The 23,562-nt window shown below is 34.8% G+C and overlaps 1 protein-coding gene across 1 annotated transcript in view; it reads left to right on the top strand.

The window, feature by feature from the left end:
* The window catches only part of LOC150083072 (uncharacterized), a 112,840-nt gene extending 102,564 nt beyond the window's left edge, over positions 1-10,276 (top strand). Inside the window, exon 4 of the mRNA XM_090377010.1 lies at positions 10,065-10,276. Within this exon, the coding sequence (XP_090233136.1) occupies positions 10,065-10,098 (34 nt within the window). The 3' untranslated portion in view covers positions 10,099-10,276. The remainder of the gene's footprint in view (positions 1-10,064) is intronic.
* Positions 10,277-23,562: the final 13,286 nt, after the last annotated feature.

Below are 23,562 nucleotides of genomic sequence, written 5' to 3'. Positions count from 1 at the left end.
ATAAAAAAGATAAAGCTTAGAGAAATCTGCTGCGCTGGGGTTGGATCAGAGCACAAAAGGCAAAGTATCTTGAAAAGGTACTCTTGGAATATCTAATAATGTGGGGAAAAAAACATTCCCATAGACAGACAGAAATCATTTTTAAACTAAGGCTGAATCATATGTGCATTAGATGAATATTAAGTGTGCAGAAAAAGTGCAGCCATTGGCACTGAAGCTACAAAAGATTGGAATGGAGAATCATTTTAAAAAATGTTTTCTTTATGTATGACCGGAACAACATTTTAAGTTGCTACCAGGCAAAATGCTTACATTTTTGATTAAGGGTGACAAATGTAGTGGCAGAAGAAAATACAAAACAGCAGATTGTGATTTTCCTAGAGGAAAATGTGTCTAGCACAGAGAAGCATCTACCCTTGATCATTTGGAAAGCCCAGAAGCCCAGAAGCCCTGATGCTTTGAGGTTTAGATGTCAAAGTGAGTGAGGAGAATATAAAAATTTTCTTGTTTTTGGATAACCCAGGGGCTCACATCTGGTGAGTATGTGCTTGGCACACCCAGGGTCCTCAGCTGGATATCATCAATTTTCTCTCTTTCTTGGTGATTCCATGTACTTCTCTCTCTCTCTCAGGGTAATTTGAGAATTTTTTTTTGGCTGGTTCAGCATAAGCCTCGGGCTTCCTTGCACCATAGGAATATAAAATAATAATAATAACTCCATCCCTCATTGTCAAGTGAATGGCCCACATGCCTTCATTGTCAAGTACCTGCTACCTAATATGACATCAGTTCTTCAACTGCTTGATCAAGGTGTAATCCAATGCTTTAAGAAAAGTCATTGAAGGATGCTATTAAATAAAATTGTGCTGTCTTGAAAGCAAAACACAATGTGAAATCTTTATGCTGCAGCAAAACAAAATGTGAAATCACCAACTACTTTAGACGACATTGTGGATTTTGTCGCCTTGAATGATGCAATGAATGAAGCTTGATATGCTTCTTCCACTATTAATTGTGAAGAAAAGTCGGATAAAGGTGAATAAAAATTTTGAGGATATGTGTCATCACTAAAAATTAGAGGGAAATGTGATTTTAACACTACACTGAAGTGGATGCAGACATAATGAAACTTGAAATTTGTAGTGACGAAGAAGAACAACCTACCATGGTTGAGCATTGAAGGATGCTCATGAAGGAATTATAACCTCTACATTGCTTTTCCAAGTGCATCCTAACTGCAATCATGTGCCTTCACAATTCTCTTTTAAAATGTGCTCTGCCACTGAATCAGTGCATTTTGACGGATTATATTAAAAATGTGAAATCAATTGCCCTGTCTGTTGTCAGGCTTTGATATATATGTGTGTTACACATATACATAGATACTGTACATATGTACTACTGTATTAATGTACATACAGTATTTACAATATATTCATAACTTACAAATTAATTTTATGGCACAGTACAGTAAAAATGTGCAATCTTCATTTTCTTTTTTAATACTGTAGAAGCCGAATTAGATTATATTAGTAGAATTTTATTAAATGTTCAAACCTTTCTTTGTTCTCTCGGTGATTTTCTGAACTATCAATAAAATGTCCTTTCGATACAGTGGCCATTTTTCTCATTCCCCCAGGGATTGCTATAAACAGCTTCGACTGTATTACTGATATTTAATTATTAATTGGATTAGGTTAATTTTTTAAAAAGACATTTTTATATTGATAAAATATGCTCCTTTCAATTCCTTGTTGATTTCAATGGGTTATGTTCACTAGTAATTGTTCTGTATGTATATAGGTAGTCCCACATCCTTTTAATATTGCATAATTAATCTCTGATCTCTCCATGTAAACTGAACTTCTGATGCATTCAAGTTGCTACTGGAGCTTTGCATTGCAACTGCTTATATGCACATAAAACATCACAACACAGTACACCATTGATGTGTTACTGTATTTAGTGTGTGGTTGGCAAAGCATGTCTAAATAAGGTATTTGGTGGCTCTTTTGACCTCGTCTTACAAATGCCCTGAATTAAGATTGTGATTGTATAGATTATATAAAAGTGTGAAAAGAAACTACTGCTATAAAATGTGGAACAAGTGGCACTAGCTGTTATTCTACTTGATTGGGGGCCATCACCAGTTGAAGTAGAGGGAACGTATACCATGATGGGGAATCATCTGGTCAGCAGTATTGGTAAGTCCTTCCATTCAAGCTTTGGTATACAAGGATCTGAGGTCCCTCAGTGTCTCATACAAAAACATGCCTCACTAGCATGCAGTGTTTCTACTAAGCTCATTGAGTCAATAGAATGAGGTTCTTCATAACCAGTTCCTGCAAACTGCAACTGGAACAGAGATTCACCAGGCTAAACAGTCCTTCTCTCATTGCTTAAATATCCAATTTTAGCAATTCTTAATTCACTAAAATGTCTGTTTCCACTAAAAAACACTTTAGCAAACCAAATATCATCAAAGTTATGTGAATATTTCTGCTGAATTTACACATTAAAATATGAATCAAACATAAACTAGTTGTGTACAGCTGCATTTATTTCATGCTACTTTAACCTAGATCAGACAGTGTCCAATACACTTTGCATCAGGTTATATGGCGCACTATGGCCATAGTTGCCGATGTGCCTAATAAATCCCTAAACCAACAACAACAACAGCATCAGGTTATCCATTTTCTAGAGTCAGGTGAGAGTGGAAACTGGCCCTTGAGCTGAAATTGGCTCTTTGATGCTTGAACTATGATTCTTAGACAAATATGGACTTAATAAAAATTCATGTTTCAAAATAATACTTTTATTAAAATCCACAATGTCGTCTAAAGTAGTTGGTGATTTTGCATTTTGTTTTGCTGCAGCATAAAGATTTCACATTGTGTTTTGCTTTCAAGACAGCACAATTTTATTTGATAGCATCCTTCAATGACTTTTCTTAAAGCATTGGAAATTTTTAAAAATTAAAGAAACTCAGGAATAGTACAACATAGTAGCTAATAGTTTTAATACCAGTTGGCATTTTTCAAGAAATTGACACACTAACTTTTATTCTTACAAGAATATAGATCTGACTTTCTTTAGGAAGGTACCAAAAATTCTCAGAATCAATTATTGTGCCTTTATTCATGTGATGTTTCACTATTGGGAAAATGCACACCCCCAAAACAATTACTTCATTTTTTTTATTAACAGTATTTTCCCAGTCAGTTTACAACAGATTTTCATGTTACTTCACTTATTAATAAGCATATTAGATATAGTTAAAATGAAGCTGTTAATTGTGAATTTGAAATGACTCAATCTCAAGGATACATTTTTATTGCTTACATGAATTTTATTTAATAATAGAGGTAACCCTTGTATAACATGGTAGTTAGGTTCCTATAAAATGTTGTGTTGTGTGAAACCATGTTATATGGGACTAAGAAAAAGTACAAAAAGGGGAAGTTATTTTCCAAAAGCTAACAAAAATACACCATTCCAGATTTCTTGTATCTTCTGCTCTTTTTAAAAAAATCAGTAATCTGGGTTTGTTTGCTTTTGCTATTGTTAAATCTTTGTGGATTTCATCATATGGAACTAAGCATTTTTGAAGCTCCCTTTTGAACTTTGAGCTCCTTTCATTCAAGAATCTGCATTCAAAAAATAAGATTCTAATTGCTCGGCTAACTTTATGCCTTCCCATATGCTTTTTAGTGTATAATTTGGAACTTCAGAATTTTCATCTGCACTATAATCCTCTGAATTGATTTGGTTTACCTCTGATGCCATTTCCACCAAATCCACTTCGCCAGCCTCTTTTTCTACCAGTAATTCTTGAACGTCTTCAGTAATCATATCTTTTTTTTTAGGAGGATCAGCAACTAAGGCCACGTTACTCTGTGTATATTGTCTATAAATTGTGTGTGTCCTGAGGTCCATTTTCTGTTTGCTAGACAAAAACCCGAATTTCCAGAAAAAAAACCATGCTAACCTTGCCTGAGCCCAACTAACTTAGCCATGTTGTGAAAAAGACCCATAAAAATTCCTCCCATCATTGACAGGATTCGAACTCAGGTCTTTTCCACCTGGTGTGGGGAGGAGAGTGATTCTATCAACTGTGCTACCCATGAGGGCTTCGGTAGTCATATCATCAAAACCTTCCCCTCCTACCGACATAGCAAGTTCTACTTACACCGATTCCATTTTCGGCTGGTTCAACCATATTTCCTGAATGAACTGACTCTAGCCATACATTTTTCCACATACATTTAATGTTGACGGTTTTACTTCTTTCAGCAATAAAGCTATGATTATCATACAGTCCACAATTGAGAAATGCCTCCATTACTTCAGTAGATTCGGAATCATTTTTTTTCCAAAATCCATTGTAATTATTTTCTGATGTAATGAGGTTTAAAAGTGGATATAATGCTTTTATCTATTGGCTGAATGAAAGAAGTTGTATTAACCTAGTACAACTGTGGTGGTAGGAACATAACTTCGACATTTGGATGAGTTAAATCTTTTGGATGGCCTGGTGTGCTATCCAATAGTAATAAAACTTTGAAATCTAGATTTTTCCCAAAAGTTCAATAGCACAGAACGTAACACTGGGATTTCATAACAAAATAAAATACAGGGATTTCTCAATAATTTTTTTTGACTAGCAAGTCAACAGCGGAAATTCAAAAAGAGTGGAAATGTTGAAAAATTACATCCAACATAATAGCAGGGTTTTCCCAGCACAAAAGCTCAAAAATACCCTGTTATGCAAGGTTTACCGAAATTCTCTAACCGCGCTATATAAGTACCATGTTGTGTAAGGATTGCCGCAATTTATCAATCGTGTTAGAGCAAAACCATGTTGTAGAAGTACCGTGTTAAACAGGGGTCGCCTGTATTCACATAAACAAGCTTGGCCAACCCTTCTGTAGTTCGTGGTTTTAACAAGACCACTTGAAGTAATAAATGATTATATGAGAACAAACCTGACCTGGTTTGGGTGTTCTCAGCTGCTTGTTGTTTCACCTTCCAATTTGCAGATTGCTCATTGATCTATTTTAAAAAAAGTGAATATAACACATGTGTTGTGCATGAACACATCACCATGTCTCTTACTACAGTGGTGTTTATATCCATCCTACAGATCAGTGCTATCAATCTCAATCCAAAACTAAGTTATATCACTTGCCCACTTTACTCCTATAAAATAAATACACCATTAAGGGATTGCTAGGGAAATCAGTTTTCTTCCTGTATACACATGCAACATATTTTCAATTTCCTTGCTGAGCAGTATTGTTTTTAACATATTGTGCACTGAGTGTAATTATTATTATTTATTTTTTGGATATGCTTTATTAACAGACTGATTTTTTATTTGCTAATGGTACTTTTATTTGAAAATTCTTAATTCAGTAAATCTTTACTAAAACCCTTGTTCAAGAATGTTATGATACTCTTAACATGTTGATACAGGAAGCACCCATCTAGTTGGTTCACAAATATATTGCTTCTCAATTAGTAACTGACTCATCATTTCTAATTTGATCTCAGGGAAAATTAATAATCATCATAATAAGATATTTAGATCTGCTTTTCTTACTCTATCTGTTTATAATAACTGTCATATTCATCACAGTCACTGTTTTTCATTCTCTCTCTCTCTCTCATCTTTATTTAATGAAGAGTGAAACTCTTCATGAAATGTTCCCCACTCTTTGTGGAATGGTCACTTTTATGAAAATACTGTAGGATTGTTGCACTTGAATAGTTGAGCATACTCCAAGTGGCATTTGGTTTAATCTTTTATTTAATCCTTTGTTCTCTTGCCTAAAACTAAAGAAACCACTGGTCAATTCAGTGACAACAGTTCGTGTAACTTCTCATGTATTATGTTTATCAGGCTTTTTTAAAGACAGTATAATTTTTTTATATATGATGTGTTTTAATCAATGACTTTATCATTGGTTCAATTAGGAAGCATCAACAGTTTTTATTAGTTCTAAACTTTATTGCTTAATAAGAACATTAGCAATGAAACTGCATGATGTGATAGTGATTCTGATGTGTGCACGTCTCAAGTCACTAACATCAAAGAACAACTCAAATGAATACCGTATCCACACACAGATTTCATCCACAGAGTATTACCACCAGAGTTTTGTTTTTTTTTAATAAGCAGATAGAAGCTTAAATCATAATGCCAACAAGGAAGAACTCCTGATAATATTTATAGAAAACAGTTATCTTTAATACAGATGTATGCCATGATATGAGTCCTTGAAGTCATATTTATTGCAACAGACAAATAGTCATTTAATAGAAATAAAATCTATTTTGAACATATACTAGAAAATAGCTGGATGAAAATTGTTTGTGATGTATGAACTGAAATAAAATTTCTGATTTTCACGCACTCTTCAGTCACTTGTACCACAACAATCTACTCTTCATTTATGAAATTCAGCTTCCCACACTTCAACACAAAATAAGCTTTCTGCATTGCTTCACATGGCAATTCTGCTATTATTACAATAATAAAAAAACTAGTGAAACCAATTCTGTACTAATGAAGTATTTCCTAAGTAACTGGCAAGGGAGATGAAAAATGAGATTCCTTGCATTTGTGGGATAGTCCATTAATATGTGTTTTTTTTTTTTTTTTTATTATTTTATTCAGATTTTCACAATTTTGAATGCACTTACAGGTTACTACTGCTAGGCTAATGAAAAGTTTTCTTTAAGTAAGCAATACTGTTCTGTTTTGTTGTAGTGTCCTTAAAATTTAATATTAAAATAGCTAGTAAATTAAAAATAACTGTTAAAATATTATAAATAAAATCATATCATTATAGGTGTGCCCAATATTTTCTTCAGTTTTAACCTACATCATGGAATAATTTTTAATTGATAAAATATAACCATAAAAATTTGTGTTGGTGAAAAAAATTCACTGTAAGCCTGCTCGTGCATAGCTCTCTTGCATAATTTTGATTTCCCTTGCTTTGAAATGTTCTGTTTTGGAAGCAAGGTAGTTTGTGTTTGACACACAAACTACCTTTTTTTACACACAAAATTGTGTGTGTAAAAAAAAGGTAAACTGCACCCATTATCAATCCACTGCAGGATTGAAGCCTCCTCAACAATTCATGTTGAAAGAAATGCACCATAATCTACCACGCTGGTCCAGTGCAGTTGGCAGATCGACCGTATTTAGCAGTCGGGGGGGGCTTGAACCTCGGTCTACTCAAAGAACGTGTGCTGCTGCACTCCCGCTCCTGACCACTCGACTATGGAGGCCTCGTGTGTGCATGTGTATATATATATATATATATATATAACTTTTTTTTTTTTTTTTAAATGTAAAATAACTGCTTTTCTAAAAATGCTGTTTGTTCTTATTACCAAATATAGTGTTAGAATAAAGAATATCATTCTTTATTAGTACATTTTTTATAATTTTTAAGAATATGATTGTTAGGTGTATATATATATCAATTTTGTGCAGCTTTCTTCACACAGTTTCCAGAAGGATGAGATCCATAATGAAATTATTAGCCCATGACAGTCACAATTTATATGCTAAGAACATAAAATTTTTAGAAATTTGATTTGAGTTTCTTACTTAAATAGTCTATAATAAAATTGATGCATAAATTAATTATAACATTTATAACTGTGCTTATGAAGTTGAATGTAACAAAATTTGTTATGGTGTTGAATTGAAAACCATTTAATGTAATAAATTAATTTAAAAACATGAGAAAATATATCTGTGCATTTATTATCATTATTATTATTATGAAGGTATGTAGCATCATTCAACAGTATTTATACATACCTAAGATGCTCAAGTATTTAGTGGTATGTCAACAGCCATTATGGTAGTAAAGAAAAAATAAGGTACCAGGATTGGATTGTGGGACTGCTCATGTGGTCAGGAGAGTAACTTAGTAATTGTTCATTGTAGAAGACCAAGTGATGTTGGGTTACCAACGTTGATCAAAACATGGAGGGAGAGCTAACTAGGTAGACTACTTATTTTATTCTCAGTCTGAGAATAAAAATAAGTAGTCTATTAAATTTTATAAACTACTTATTTTATTATTACTTTATTACTAAAATTTTATTTTAACCATTTCCAAAATAAATTGTTTGTTTGTTTTTCTTAAAGTATTTTATAAATAAAATAATATACACATATATGTATTATATAATTATATCTGTTATGAGAAATAAATGTGGGCTAAGGATCAAAAGCTACAATGGAAAGTCACATACTCTTTCCTTAGGGTTAGTAGTTACCATCAACTGAAAGTATATGTAGCAATTTGTTTCATTTGTCATCACCCAACATGTTTTCCAACTGTTTGTCATTTCAAGTTTATATATGATATTTTGCCACATACTTCAAAAATTACAGATTTTCTGCATTGTATACCCACAGTTTATTCTTTGAAACAAGTTTCATTAGAAATTAATTCAAAATATAACTATTTTCTGTTAATTTAATGCATTCATAATCAGAAAATTCCTGCTTAAGGTGTATAGAAAATGTTTGTTATTGAGACTGTCATAGAAGAAAAGATTGCAAGTAATTTTACATGGTATTAAAATGTTTGATATGGAGTTTATTACAATAACAGGTGGAAAAAATTATGTGAAAAGTAACACAGTTTATTGACAGTAAAGGATGAATAATAGGGAAGATGACTGTTTACTAAAATTTGATTTTACTAAAATGAATATATTGAGACACAAATAAAGCCAAGTGAATAAACCTAGTATTATGTCATAGTTACTGCAAACAAACTCTACCCAGATTTGAACATTTATAAATGATGGATTGTGGCAGTGCAGTGTTGTGCAATGTCCAACTAATGCACTTTTGCATGTCCAATATTGTGGTTGATTACATTCATGGGGGGTTGGGGGAATTTTATAAATTTATTTCCCTAAGGGATTTAACTACATTTTTGTTTTTCAGCTTCTTAGTTAAAATAGCTGTTACATTTCTAGTGGATAACAGAAATGAAATTTACTATATAAGAGAAATTAAACTCTATTAATATAAATTAAATTTACTAAAAATTATATTTAAAATATGAAAAATATTAAACATTTAAATGAAACTGATACATGTTATTAATAACAGGACTCAGAGATGAATGCCATTGGAGGTGTATACGTATATTGCTTATTGCTACTTCAACTGTTAATGAAAATATAAGTTTAGTAATGCTGTATTTTGCTTCTCTCTGCAAAATAGAAGAAATATCATGTATATAAAATACATGTAGATTTTTATATAAAAATATGATTTCCAACTTCTGCATAATTTTATGTTTGTGCAGATATGTTTTTATAAAATTATTAATATTACAATTCATTTTAGGATGGCTAATTTGAACATTATAAATAGGCATTCTGTAGTTGTTGAAATTGGCACAATTTAATTGTTTTAAATTTGATAACATATTTTACTGCTAGCACTATATAAATTTAAAGTTTATAAATTTTTGATGTAATATTATAGCTTATATGACCACGATAACATATCCAACACATATCACCCTTGTGTATTTTAATTTAGTTTATCTTTGAATGAAGGAATCACTTGTTTTCATACTACTTTTTAAATTCTGAAGAAATGTAAGTTTTGTTGTTCTGTAAATAGCTTGTTTGTTTTATAAAATATAACTAAAAATAGTTTGTTTTATAAAATATTTATTTCTTGGACGACACTGTGGTACTAATTTGTTAAGTTTATCTCTTGCAACTTTTCAAAATTTGCAACCAGTGAAATTGGGATTCAGTACTATTTTCAATGTAACATGTACTATGCTCATCTCTTTTGATGTGTACTGCATTAATATGGCATTTGTTGATGACAGGATCAGTTCCTCCTCTTCCCCCTCTCTCTCTCTGTCTCTCTCTCTCTCTCTCTCAAAATAACTGTAGCATTGACAAACTCTCAGATTAGTACATTATTCTCTGAATATATTACCTTCATATTAAGATAATGCTATAGTAGTTTTAATCTAGAAAATATATCTCAGCAGTTATCAGTGGCAGAACAACTACGTGATTAAATGAATGCTGTCGTAGCCTCTTCTCTTCCTTCCTTCCTATGATATTAGTTTACCTGAACAACCATTTATTCATTTATAAAGAATACATTCCTGCCCCATATGCCTACATCAGTGATGCCCACAGAAATAAAAGTATTCTGGGAATGTTGTTCCAAAGACATGTTAAAGGATGAAGACCCTTAAATTTAGTGGGAAATGATTTTGCATACATATACATTATATATGCATGTGTGTTTAAATTGTTAATTTAAAAATAATTATAATCTGTGATTGTGGAAGTTAATGAAATATAGAATACAGGATTATTGCCGTATTTCATAGCATCATGTGGATTTGACATGATGTGTACATAACTCTGTATTTGCATTCTGGTCACACAGCTATGGTTGTGCCTACTGTATGTTAAAAACTAAAATATGTTACTGTGTTTACACAAATGTCAAGAAAGTCTGTCTAAAATAAGATAAAACGTGAAAATGTTGCAAATGAACATCGATATATTTATTAAGTAATATATGATAAAATCTTGAAGAGAAAAAATGAATAGTGCACTAATAGTATAACAATTAAACTTTGCTACAATCTACAGTGATCAATTAAAATATCTGGTTGCAGAAAGTTTTTATAACTGGATATTTCCAACAAATTTCATATTGTTCTTGAATTCGCCCCCCTCCCCACAGCCGAGCATGCAGAAACTTAATAAAAAACCTTGTAGACATTTTTTCTAGAAATTCTATGTGGCTTTTACTGAATATAGTGTTCAGTTTTGTTGCTCATGAAGCTGTATTAAAAATAAATTGCATATTGATCTATGTTCTGTCCTGATAGCATAATTTTACATTTTGAATTACATTGAATATAACATTATCCATTTGTAATAATTTAAAAAGTGATTAATTGGAAATATATAGCCATATATCGTTTTTATTTTACTTTTTTGTTTTTTAAATTGTGAGTCAAATTTGTAAATCTACATTTTGATTTTTATTTAATTAAATTAAAATCTAATTTAATTTTCATTGCTCTATAATAGATTGCTTTAAAATGTAATTTTTTATAGTTAACCCCATCTGCATTAAAATGTGTTTTTTTTTATTAGTAATAAAGTTTACTATTTCATTCATTATTAGTTTATAAATAATGAATGTAAAAGATTAAACAATGCATTTTTTATATAACATGTTGATAAAATTTTAAGATTAAGTGCAAACTGTTGTTAGTGTTAGCTGTCCAAGTTAGTGTTTTAAGAAATTGTTTTCTACTTAATGTACGGTAGGATAGGAATTAAATGAGTCATCTTGTTATCTGATATTTTGCCATTTTTTGTATTTATTTTATCCCTACAAAAAATGAAAATGTAATTCCATTAAAGCTAGTTTTAGATAAATTGCTGAACTTTATTGAACACATTCTTGTTCAGATGTACTATAGCATTTAAAAAAGACATAATAAAAGTTCCTAATCATGTTTTCCACTATTTTAAGTTGACAAATTCTTACATGAGTATATATATATGTATATTGTGTGTGTGTTTAGACCTTTGAATGATTAAGGCCAGAGACTGTCAGAAAATATACAGTTGTCCACAACTCTTTCTTCTTTCCTAGTTCCAAACATTCCTCAGGCAGATTTGGTGTGTAAAAATATATGATTATTAAATCTAACTCATAAGGCCCAAAAATGTTGGTGTTGGCTTGAGTTAAAACTTGGGCATTAGATAAGAGCATATCATTACACTTCATGAGAGGAAATATCTCATACGTTTGTTAAAAGTAGTTTTTTGTTGCATTTGTTATAAATGACAACTGGTATAAGTTGCATTTTCAGTTGTTGCTGTGTTTTGTTAAAGTTGGTGAATGTTGTTTAAAATATCAAAGTGATAAAATGCTTTTTATAAATGTATAATGGTGTTAAGAAGTATTGTGGAATTGTATTTAGTGAAATTAAAAGTGGACTATTTGTAATTTATTAAACAGTGTAATATTTAATTTCACAGATGTGTATATTTTTATTGGTACATTCTGAAATCTCTGTATCAGAAATCCCTTTAATTATTTGTATGGTGTAAAGAAGTCCAAGTTTTGAATAAAAAAAATGTAAAGAAAAGGAAAGGAAACCCTGTTATATTTATTCATTTAACCTTTCACTGAACTAGAGATAACCTACAGTGATTGTTTTCTTTATTAATGCAAACAGTTTTGTTGTTTGCACTCTAATTACATTTATTATGTCATTGAATTAATAATATCAGAGACTGGATAAAAACACTAGTATTCATTAAAGAAGGGTTGCTATCAAAAATGTATATTAGCAGTAGTAGAGGCATACGATGCAAGAAAGCAAGCTTATAAAGCATCAGCCAAAAAAATAAAAAAAACCATTTCACCCTTCCCATTTCACCCATCCATTCATTCCAAATATTTTTCTATTTCTGCCTTGAATTGATTTAAGCTATCAACTTCCACGACAGATGAAGTTTGTTCCAGCAATAAACTACCCGCTGGCTAAAAGCAAATTTCTGCACAATCTATTCAACAACCGCCTTTCCTCAGTTTCAGTTTATGCTCCCCTCAGGTTTGTAATCTGAGCAACAGGAAGAATCCTATCAGCATTGAGCCAGCTCAATCCATTCAAAGCCTTATACACCTCAATCAGATTGCCTCGTGGGCAACTAGTCTCCAGATGCTGCAATTTGCATAACTTAAGCCTATCTTTGTAAGAGCACCCCTTTGTTCCGCTCACCAGTTTGTTGCCTTTCTCTGTACTCATTCTAGCAACTGTACATCCTTCCTAAAATGAGGCTTCTAGACCTGTACGCAGTACAGGTCTAGAAGCCTCAACTCAAGGTGTAGCCTTACCACTGCTTTATACAAGGGAATAATTACCTCCTTAACCCTGCTCTCCAAGTTCCTGTATATCATTGACAAGACCACATGACCTGCTCTGGCAGCCTGTCTGCATTGCTCAGAAAACTATATATCTAACTGCACAATTACTCCGAGGTCCCATTCTCCACTACGCTGAGTGTAACACCACCCAGTTGGTATGCACTGTGGGGTTACTGCTACCCATATGCAGTACTTTGCATTTGTCAATGTCAAACTTCTGTTGCCCATCTGCTCAACTTTTCCAGATCCTGTTGCAGCAGCATACTATCATTACTGTTATTAACAACCCTGCCAACCTTTGTATCATCTGAAAACTTTGACATTAAGCTTGATACAACTTCACCAATATCATTGATAAATATAGAAAACAACAATGGGCCCAACACTGAACCCTGGGGGACACCACTAATAACATTAGTCCACGAAGAGCTGTGTCCATTGATCACCACTCTCTGTCTTCTCCCACTCAACCATCCTTTTATCCATTGTAACAACTTGCCCTTAATGCCACACTGCTCCAATTTGTACAATAGTCTTCTATTTGCAACAGTATCAAAATCTTTTCTCAAATCCAAATATATATGATATCAAAATTATTTTTTGCATCCAGCTCATTTGTGATCACGTCATAGTATCCAATCAAATTGGTCAGACAAGACTTCCCCTTAACAAACTATTTGTAATTAATTAAACTGTGTAATATTTAATTGACAGATGTGTATATTTTTATGGGTACATTCTGAAATTTCTGTATCAGGTGTTAGGGATTTCTGTATATGGTGTTAGGATTCTTGAGCTGTGGTTAAGATCTTTCTTTGGAAACCATAGTTTCAGATTTATTTATTTAGGAGTTATTTACATATACTTCACAGTTTAATTTGTATGAATTTTTTCATTGGAACTTTTGAGAATAATTTTTGTAATTAAGCATCTGCAAAATTATGCTAACCCATATAAAAGAGTAATAATAGTAATGATGGCAAAGTTTACCAAAACAATTATAATATTATTTTTAGCTGAGGATGCAGTAGAACCATCAAGTTTTCTCTTTATATTAAGAAACTTTTACTACCTTCATAGTAGAACTTAATAGACTTTATAGTAGGGCTTTATACTCTATAAACTTTATAGAAGGAAATGTCTTGTTATAAATTTATCTTAATTTATCACATGTACTTCAGTACTTACTTGTGGTGTGGATACTGAATATTAATACCTTGGTTATTGATCTGTTTTTTAAAGAATACATTGATAAATACTCATGTCATATTAAAAAATTGAACTGGAATTTTGACCACCTTATATATAGGGTATGTACACTGAGTGGACAGAAATCATGGGATACCTACCTAGTAACGGGTAGACTCACCTTTCCCCCAGATAAGAGCAGTCACACAATGAGGCATTGAGTCCACTAGTTCACAAAAGCGTTCCACGCGTATTTCCATCTATCCATGCTTGCTGCACCGCTGTCCATAATTCTGTTGCATTCCTGAGTGGAGGATCCAAAGCTCAAACGGACCTTTCCAAAGCATCTCAAAGGTGTTCCACAGGGTTTATGTCCAATGAATGGGGAGACCATTCCACAGTGGTAAAATCTGTGGAATGCTCTTCAAACTATGTTCTAGTCACCACGGCTTTGTGGGGAGGTGCATTGTCCTGCTGGAAGAGTCCACTGCCCTGTGGGTGGATGATGACCATGAAGAAATTTATTTATTTATTTTTTTTAATGAAAACCCCAAACACGAAAGGTATCAAAACCTATAGTACTTAGTACCGTGCATGGGTTGAAGGAGAAGTATGGGGGGAGGGGGTGCCGGAAACTTTGCTCTAGAGACTAAACATGGGTTTCAATGCAGATGGTCTGCAAAGATGGACACGTAACCTGGACCGTTCAGAGCTGTGTCTAGACATACAATGTCCCAATGTGTGCCAGTTGAACATGCCTCAGACAATTACTGACCGTCAACAGTTTCGTGTTTACATGACAGGTGCATAGCTTCGTGTGGTTTCTGCCAGATACACACCCTCCCGTCCACTCGAAATAACTGGAAACGGGACTCATTATACCAGGAGACCCATTTCCAATTACCCAAGGTCCAGTGACGATGTTTTTTTGCCCAGTTGAGGCTTAGAGTCCTGTGTCGTGGTGTTAGCAATGGGACTTTGGTGGGTTGGCAGCTCCCATAACCGATCGTGGCTAATGATCGCCTGATGGTCTTGGTGGAGACGTTTCTGGCACCTCTCTCTTTTAAGTTGCCAGTGATTTGTGGCACTGTTGCTCTCTGATTGGCTGAAACAATGCGAGACAGACATCGACAGCCACATTCATCCACCAACTTTCGCTGCTCACAGCTCTGTCCACTATGAGATGTTATTCCGAAAATGGTGTATTCCCAATAAACTCTTGATACTGTCAAACGGGGATAGTGCAATTTCTGTACAACCTCCGCGATACAGTGACCCATGCGTCGGGCACCCACTATCGTTCTTCTTTCAAAGTCAAGTAACTCACGACATTTATCCATTCTGACATGAAAAGAATTACCATTTATGTGAATGCAGTGATACAGAGTACCTATATACCTGCCAAGTGGTGGGTTCATCCACTAGCGAGAGGGGTAACAGCATTGCATTGCCCAGGAACTAGGTATCCCATGAATTCTGTTCTTTCAGTGTACAGTGGCATAGCAGAAAATCTGATGATCTCCTTCCACAAAACTGATGGGGTGGGTGGGCGGGCTTGCTTCATAAGGGTAAATGCTGGAAATGATTTTATTCAACTATCCTAGAAAGATTCCTCAAAGAATCTTAGATTACTGGTTCCTAATCTATATATATATAAAATGCTTAGGTATGCTGCCCAAATTTTCCAACTGCTAATTGTTGCCAGCACCCATTCCCATGGTTCACCTTGCATGTCCACCATACCGGGCATTCTTTAATAATTTTTGTACTAACATTTTTCGACTGAAGAAAGACAACCTATGCCTAAAATGATCGCTGTTTTAACTGTCTTCAATTTTAATAAACCGTTCTAAGTTTTAAGAAGTGTAAAAATGGCTGAATAGTGTGTAAGAACTTTAAGAAAATGTAAAAGAAATGCTAATGAAACATTAGAGGAGAGATCTAATAGACTATGGGACCGAAATGAGACTCTACAACTACGAAAACAGACAGAAAACATTGAAGAAAGAGAAGCAAGGTTGGAAATGAGAAGACAGGCGAAACGCCGTAGGACTAATCAAATAGAAGTACTGGATGCAAATAATCAACAAGTTGTAATTAATGTGGAAGAGCATGATATAGGAAATATGTGTTACAACTGTGAGTATTGCAATGCAAGATAGTGGGGACATGAATTAAACACATTGAATAAATACACCAAGTGCTGTCATGATGGAAAGGTTTCACTTGACTCACTGTCTTAGACACCTACTCTATTACAAGAGCTGGTTACAGGGAATACATTTGAAGTATAAAACTACAGAGAACATATATGAGAGTACAACTCAGCAATGGCATTCACATCAATGGGCACAGAGATTAAATTTCCACCTTGAAATGGTCCATACTGTTTTAGAATACACAGCCAGATTTACCATTTGGTTTCACCACTATATCCAAATAAGCCAGAATATGGATAACTTTGTATTTTCCATTCTGCTGAAGCAACAACAAAATGGCTTGAAAAACAGTGAAGCTAAGGGTGTATGGCCGAAGTAATGCAACAATTGGACGAGATGCTGGGACAAGTTAACCCATTTTCCGAGTATATAAACAAATGCATCAATTATCCAGGCCAATCCGACAATGAATGTGTGCATAGCATTTATAGAAGACCCATACTTAGACGAGAGACGATATATTTAGCATTAGCATTAGTTGAGACATATGATGCATGAAAGCAAGCTTATACAGCATCAGCCAAAAAAAAAAAAAAAAACCTTCCTATTTCACCCATCTGGTCAATCCAAATGGTTGTCTACTAGTTCAGCCTTAAATTTATTTAAGCTATCAACTTCCACAACAACAGATTAGCATTAGCAGAGGCATAAGATGCAAGACAGCAGGCTTATGCAGCATCAGCCAAAAAAAAAAGAAAACCCTCCCATTTCACCCCTCCATTTGATCCAAATGCCTGTCCAGCTCAGCCTTAAATTTATATAGACTATCAGCTTCCACAACAAAAGATGAAGCCTGTTCCACCAATCAACTACCCACTGGCTAAAGGCAAATTTCCGCACCTCTATTCTCCAACTATCTTTCCTCAATTTGAAACTGCGCCCCCCTCAGGTTCTTAGTCTAAGCAAGAGGAAGAATCCCATCAGCATTCAGCTTGCTCAACCCGTTCAAGGCCTTATACACCTCAGCCAGATCACCTCGCAGGTGCCTACTTTCCAGCCACTGCAATTTGCAGAATTTAAGCCTTTCTTAGTAAGAGCACGCCTTTGTTCCCTTCACCACACTTGTTGCCCTTCTTTGTACTCATTCTAGCAACTCTAGTCTCCAGATGCTACATCCTTCCTAAAATGAGGCCTCCAGACCTGTACACAGTACTCTAGGTGTGGCCTGACCATTGCCTTGTATAACAGGATAATCACCTCTCTGTCCCTGCTAGCAAAATTCCTATATATCATTGACAAAACTCCATGACCTGCCCTGTCTGCACTGCTCAGCGAACTCCATATTTGACTGCACAATTACCCCCATGTCTTTTTCACTTTCCACCTCCCTGAGTGTAGTACCACACAATTGGTACGTTTCTCTTCAGTTATTGCTACCTGCCCTGGCAGCTACCTACATGACCTGCCCTGGCAGCCTGTCTGCACTGCTCAGCGAACTCCATATTTGACTGCACAATTACCCCCAGGTTTTTTTCACTTTCCACCTCCCTGAGTGTAGTACCACACAATTGGTACGTTTCTCTTCAGTTATTGCTACCTATATGCAGTACTTTGCATTTGTCAATGTTAAAACTTCAGTTGCCATTTCTCAGCCCATTTTCCCAACTTATTTAGATCCAGTTGGAGTAGCATACTGTATTTACTGCCATTAACAATCCTGCAAACCTTTGTATCATCTGCAAACTTGGACATTAAACCTGATATACCTTCATCGATATCATTGATAAATATACAAAACAACAATGGGCCAAACGCCAAACCCTGGGGAACTCCACAAAGAGCAGTGTCAGTTGATTACCACTCTGTTGTCTCCCACTCAGCCATCCCTTTATCCATTGTAGCAACTTACCCTTAATGCCATGCCTCTCCAATTTGTACAGCAGTCTTCCATGTGCTACAGTATCAAAAGCTGTTTCAGATGGAAGTCTGTTCCAGCAATCAACTACCTGCTGGCTAAAGGCAAACTTCTGCACATCTATTCTACAACTGACTTTCCTCAATTTGAATCTATGCCACCTCAGGTTCTTAGTCTGAGCAAGCGGAAGTATCTCGTCAGCATTGAGCCTGCTCAAACCATTCAAGGCCTTATACACTTCAATCAGATCGCCTCGCAGTTGCCTAGTCTCCAGATGCTGCAACTTGCAGAACTTAAGCCTTTCTTCGTAGGTGTACCCCTTTGTTCCTCTCACCAATCTTGTCGCCTTTCTTTGTACTTGTTCTAGCAACTCTACCTCCTTCCTAAAATGAGACCTCCAGACCTATATGCAGAACTCAAAATTTGGCCTGACCATTGCCTTATACAAAGGGATAATCACCTCATCTCTGCTAGCAAAATTCTTATATATCATTGACAAAACTCCATGACCTGCTCTGGCAGCCTGCCTGCACTTCTCAGAGAACTTCATATCTGACTACACAATTACCCCCAGGTCTTTTTCATTCTCCGCCTCCCTGAGTGTAGTATTACACAGCTGGTACATTTCTCTTGGGTTACTGCTACCCATATGCAGTACTTTGCACTTGTCAATGTTAAACTTCAGTTGCCATTTCTCAGCTTTCTCAGCACATCTGCCTAACTTTTCTAGATCCTGTTGCAGTAGCATACTGTCATTAACAACCCTGCCAACCTTTGTATCATCTGCAAACTTGGACATTAAGCCTGATTGATAAATACACAAAACAACAATGGGCCCAGCACCGAACCATGGGGGACTCCACTAGTAACAATAGTCCACTTAGAGCAATGTCCATTCATTACCACTCTCTGCCACATTCCACTCAACCATCCCTTTATCCATTGCAGCAACTTGCCCTTAACGCCATACCACTCCAATTTGTACAGCAGCCTTCCATGTACAACAGTATCAAAAGCTTTCATGAAATCCAAGTATATGATATCAAAATAATTTTTTGCATCCAGTTCCATTGTGACCACATTGTAAAATCCAATGAAATGGATCAGACAAGACATCCCCTTAACAAACCTATGCTGTGTCTGAACTATTACTACAGTCTTGTGTAGTGATCCTGTACCACCTGTTTAACCAGTGACTTCATTATTTTCCACAGAACAAAAGTTAAACTAACGGGTAGGTCTATAATTATTTGTATCACCCTTTGCACCCCCTTTGTGAATTGGGGATACATTTGCACATCTCCAGTCCATGGGGATCTCCCCTGACTCTAAGGATGCTCCCATGACTTTGCTTACTTCCCTTGCTGTCTCCTACAATGTAACTGGATAGATTCCATACTGCCCCAGGTGTCTTTTTTGGTTTACGGAAAAGTGGCCTCCCACATTTCGCCTTGCACATTTTGCCCCCAGTAGATAATGAGTAGACCCCTAAATTTAACTCTAAAGTCGTCCAGCTACAGGACCAAAAGAAATAATCGGTCCATATTTATTAAACAGTTTAGACCTTCAAAAATCTAATTTTATGCCAATCCACGTAATGGTTTCCTTGCTGCCAGAGGTATGATGTTTGAAGACAGAAGTCTTGAGCGCTCATTGTTCAGACCGCACAGTCTGAACACTACGGTTCTGACAGTGGGGAAGATGTCCCACCTGTTTTGCAAAATTGATATCGCCATCCTCAAGAATTATTAGCGAGTTGGACTAGGAGAGTTGGAAAAGAAGCTTCCTATATCTAAAATAAAGGTAATCCCTGTTGATTTATAATATAATAGAATATAGGAATTATCGAGCACTTAATAGCTCTCAATTATCAAATCTATTAAATAGTTTTTAATGTATGATTCTCAGGACGAACTGCTCCCGGGTCGCATGCTTATTTTTTCCACTAGTAACAATCTTCAGTTATTGGCGCGTAGCCAAGAGTGGTTTTCTGATGGAACAAGAAGTATGCTGCAATTTCTGCTAGAATCAAAAGAATAGTCCAAGATTTTCAAAATCGTAATGTGATTGATTACCTTAGAGGCATTGCATACAACTTCGAGTTTTAAACAATAATAATGTGCATTTATTCTATGATTGATTACCTTTGATTGATTCATTCTATTAAAACAAAATAAATTAGAATTAATAAAAAATTAGGTGTATTATTTACATTTCTATAGCCTATTCATTATCTACTGGGGGCAAAATGTGGGAGACGAAATGCGGGGTGCGAAATGTGCCGGGGGCGAAATGCGGGGGACAACTTTTCCGGATCCCGTCTTTTTTATGTTTAACTTCAACTCAGTTATTACAAAATCGCTTAGCTCCCCGTTAAAGTTTGATAAACTTCTGGCATTCCCCTCCTTTAAAAATACTCATTCAGTTTATCAGCTACTTGAGCAAGATAATCAATAATCGAACCATCTATGTTAAGTGGACCAATCTGATTCACCCCCTTCCTTCTAGAATTTACATAAGTAAAGAACTCTTTGCTTCCTTTGCCAAAGATTTCTTGTAATCTGCCTTTGCCTGCCAAACCTCCTTTGTGATTTGATTACAGACTAGCTTATATCTGCTGCAGGCTTCTGTGTCGCCTGATACTTTATATGCATTCCATGCATTTTTCTTCTCTGCTGCAAGCCTCATTAATTCATCTGACATCCATTTAGGCCTGAACCCCTAACGGTATTTCTTAGTTGGTATGAAAAGCCTAGTAGCCTCCAAGGTTAAGTCTGTGAAGGCTTCCCATTTAGAATTCATCGTTGGTAACATCATCAGTTGATCCCACTATACAGAATTTAAAAATTGTCTGAGACTGCTGTAGTCACCCTTACTAAAACAAAAACCCTTCCCTTTACCCATGATGTTAGTTACATCTTTAAGTAAATCCTACATCAGTACACTGTGATCACTGTCACCTAGTGGTTCCTTTATCTGCAAATTCTTAATGCATGAATAATCACTGCTGATAACCAAATCAAGAGTATTACACTAACACACAAGAGTATTACACCCCTCGAACATGTTGCTGTAGAAAACAATCCTTCAGTAAATCCACAAAAGTCTTACTAATGTGTGAGTGACCAATCCACAAGTTCCAGTCAGTATCTGGAATTTTAAAATCCCCCATTACATGACATTCTGAATTAATGGCCCACTCTTTATTTCTCTGGACAACTGTTTCCTTGTACTCATCAGAGTCATTAAGCCTATAACACACTCCCACTGTCATTTTCCCTTTCCCAGTTTATGTCACATCAAGCAGACTCAACATTGCACTGTCCACCCGTGTCAACTGTATGCACTTCCTTAGATGTTTTGTATTTCTTAACTAACAGCATAATCCCTCCTCCCTTCCTACCCTGTCTATCACTTCTGTACGCATTGTACTCCCCAAATTCCAATTCTGCATGGCTTATATCTGTGTGACACCATGTCTCTGATATCTCAACAATATCTGCCTTTGATGATAATGCACCTACATCCAAAACAGAGGTTGCTGCAATATTTGTTGGAGAAGAGGGGGGAACCACCTGCAAATAGAGACATAGAGACATATATCCCACAGGTGACTGCTGTAAAATTATATCACTGATAAATAAGAATAGTGAACACTAAAGGTCTAGTTTAAACTATTTACGCCATAATCAGAAATATGGCATATGTTACACCGGGTACAACTAGTATACATATATAATCCATTAAAGCACATAAAATTATTTCTTTAAAGTTCAAAATCATTTCACGTATAAGTTATTTTTTAAATGTGCACTTTATCAAACTAATGTAATGCATGTGGCCACTGTTAATGTTTCATTATGCTATAATAATAGTAATAATAATCATTTTCCTGACACAGATATTTAATTTTATCAACCTTAAATACTACAGTTAAATTACAGTGTGGTCGAGGTAATCTTAACCTGTGCAATATGAACTTCCACTAATACAAACCATAATCATTTTTAAAAATGTTTTCATACTAAATACAGAGCTTGGAAATTCTTGAAATACCCTAAATTAATATTTGTTTATATTGTTATTACAGAAGTCACTGGTAGTTTGGAGTTAGCTGGAACCTGTTAATTATATGTTGTCTGCACATGCTCAACCAAGGAAAGAATCCCCATATTCTCAAGCAAAGAAAGTTTCAGCACCACTGTTCATGAAAATTCTCATCACAATTGAAGAACTAATAATGTTCTAGATAAATTGAGCAATTTTTTTTTTATTGCTAACTCTCATCACCAGTCTTTTTTTTTATACTGCTACTAATCACCCACTCTTTGTTTGGCAAACAGTGAATAATTAGTTATTGGTTGTATTTAATGCTATCAGTTCAGTTTTGATGTGAGCTATGTAATTGAATTATAGTACATATATTTCTGTATTTGTGTTTTAATTGTTCATGATGCCCTGCACTAGTTGTAAGAACCAGCACAAAACATAATGAAGTGTGACATTTTAAAGGAGCTGACTCAGGGGAAGGAAGCAGATTGGCAGTTGAATACAAAGTTAGTAATTCTGCTATTAGTGACAGACATTAAAAAAATGATAATACATATAATAATACTTTTTTTCATTTGTTTCATATATTGGCCAAGGACTAAGTAGGACAAAATACCTAAAGTGGGTAAATAACCTTTACCGGAAATTGCATCGTTATACTTTTTTAAGTTAAACCACAAACATAAAAGGTATTAGAACCTATAGACTTAGTACCACGTATGTGGGTTGTAGGTTGAAAGAATAGAAGATCCACGTTGACATTAGATTTGAATTTCTGTGGATGGTAATTTTCAGGAAATATGAGTTTAGAGTTGGATAGAGAATGGATGTTGACTGTTTGCTGCATGTATGGAAGAAAGTGAGGTCATTACAGATGTCAATTCAGAAGAATAGTGCCCATGGAAGTATCTATAGAAAAGGCAAGCAGCAGACACTGAACATCTATGAGACAGATTGGAGAGACCTTGTAAGAGATGTGTCATTAAGGGAGGGAGCTTTCAGGGCACTTCCCCAGATGTGGGAACAATATTCCATGGTTGGGCAGATTTGAGATTTGTACAGAGTAAATAGTTGTTTAGAAGAAAAGTAATGTTGAGAGAAAAAAAAAACAGTTTTTCAGATACATAGAAAATAATATTTGTGATGTGCTTATGCCATGAAAGATTAAAAGTTAGGGTAATTCCCGGTAGAAATATGTGATCTTGTCTAGAAATATAGGTGTCATTGAAGATAAGAAAAGGAGCAGAAGAATTTTTTGCAATAAA

This window comes from Mastigoproctus giganteus, chromosome 7 (assembly GCF_048544385.1).
Source record: "Mastigoproctus giganteus isolate SK-2022 chromosome 7, ASM4854438v1, whole genome shotgun sequence".
Taxonomy (NCBI): Eukaryota; Metazoa; Arthropoda; class Arachnida; order Uropygi; family Thelyphonidae; genus Mastigoproctus; species Mastigoproctus giganteus.
This window is presented reverse-complemented; position numbering and strand designations above follow the sequence as displayed.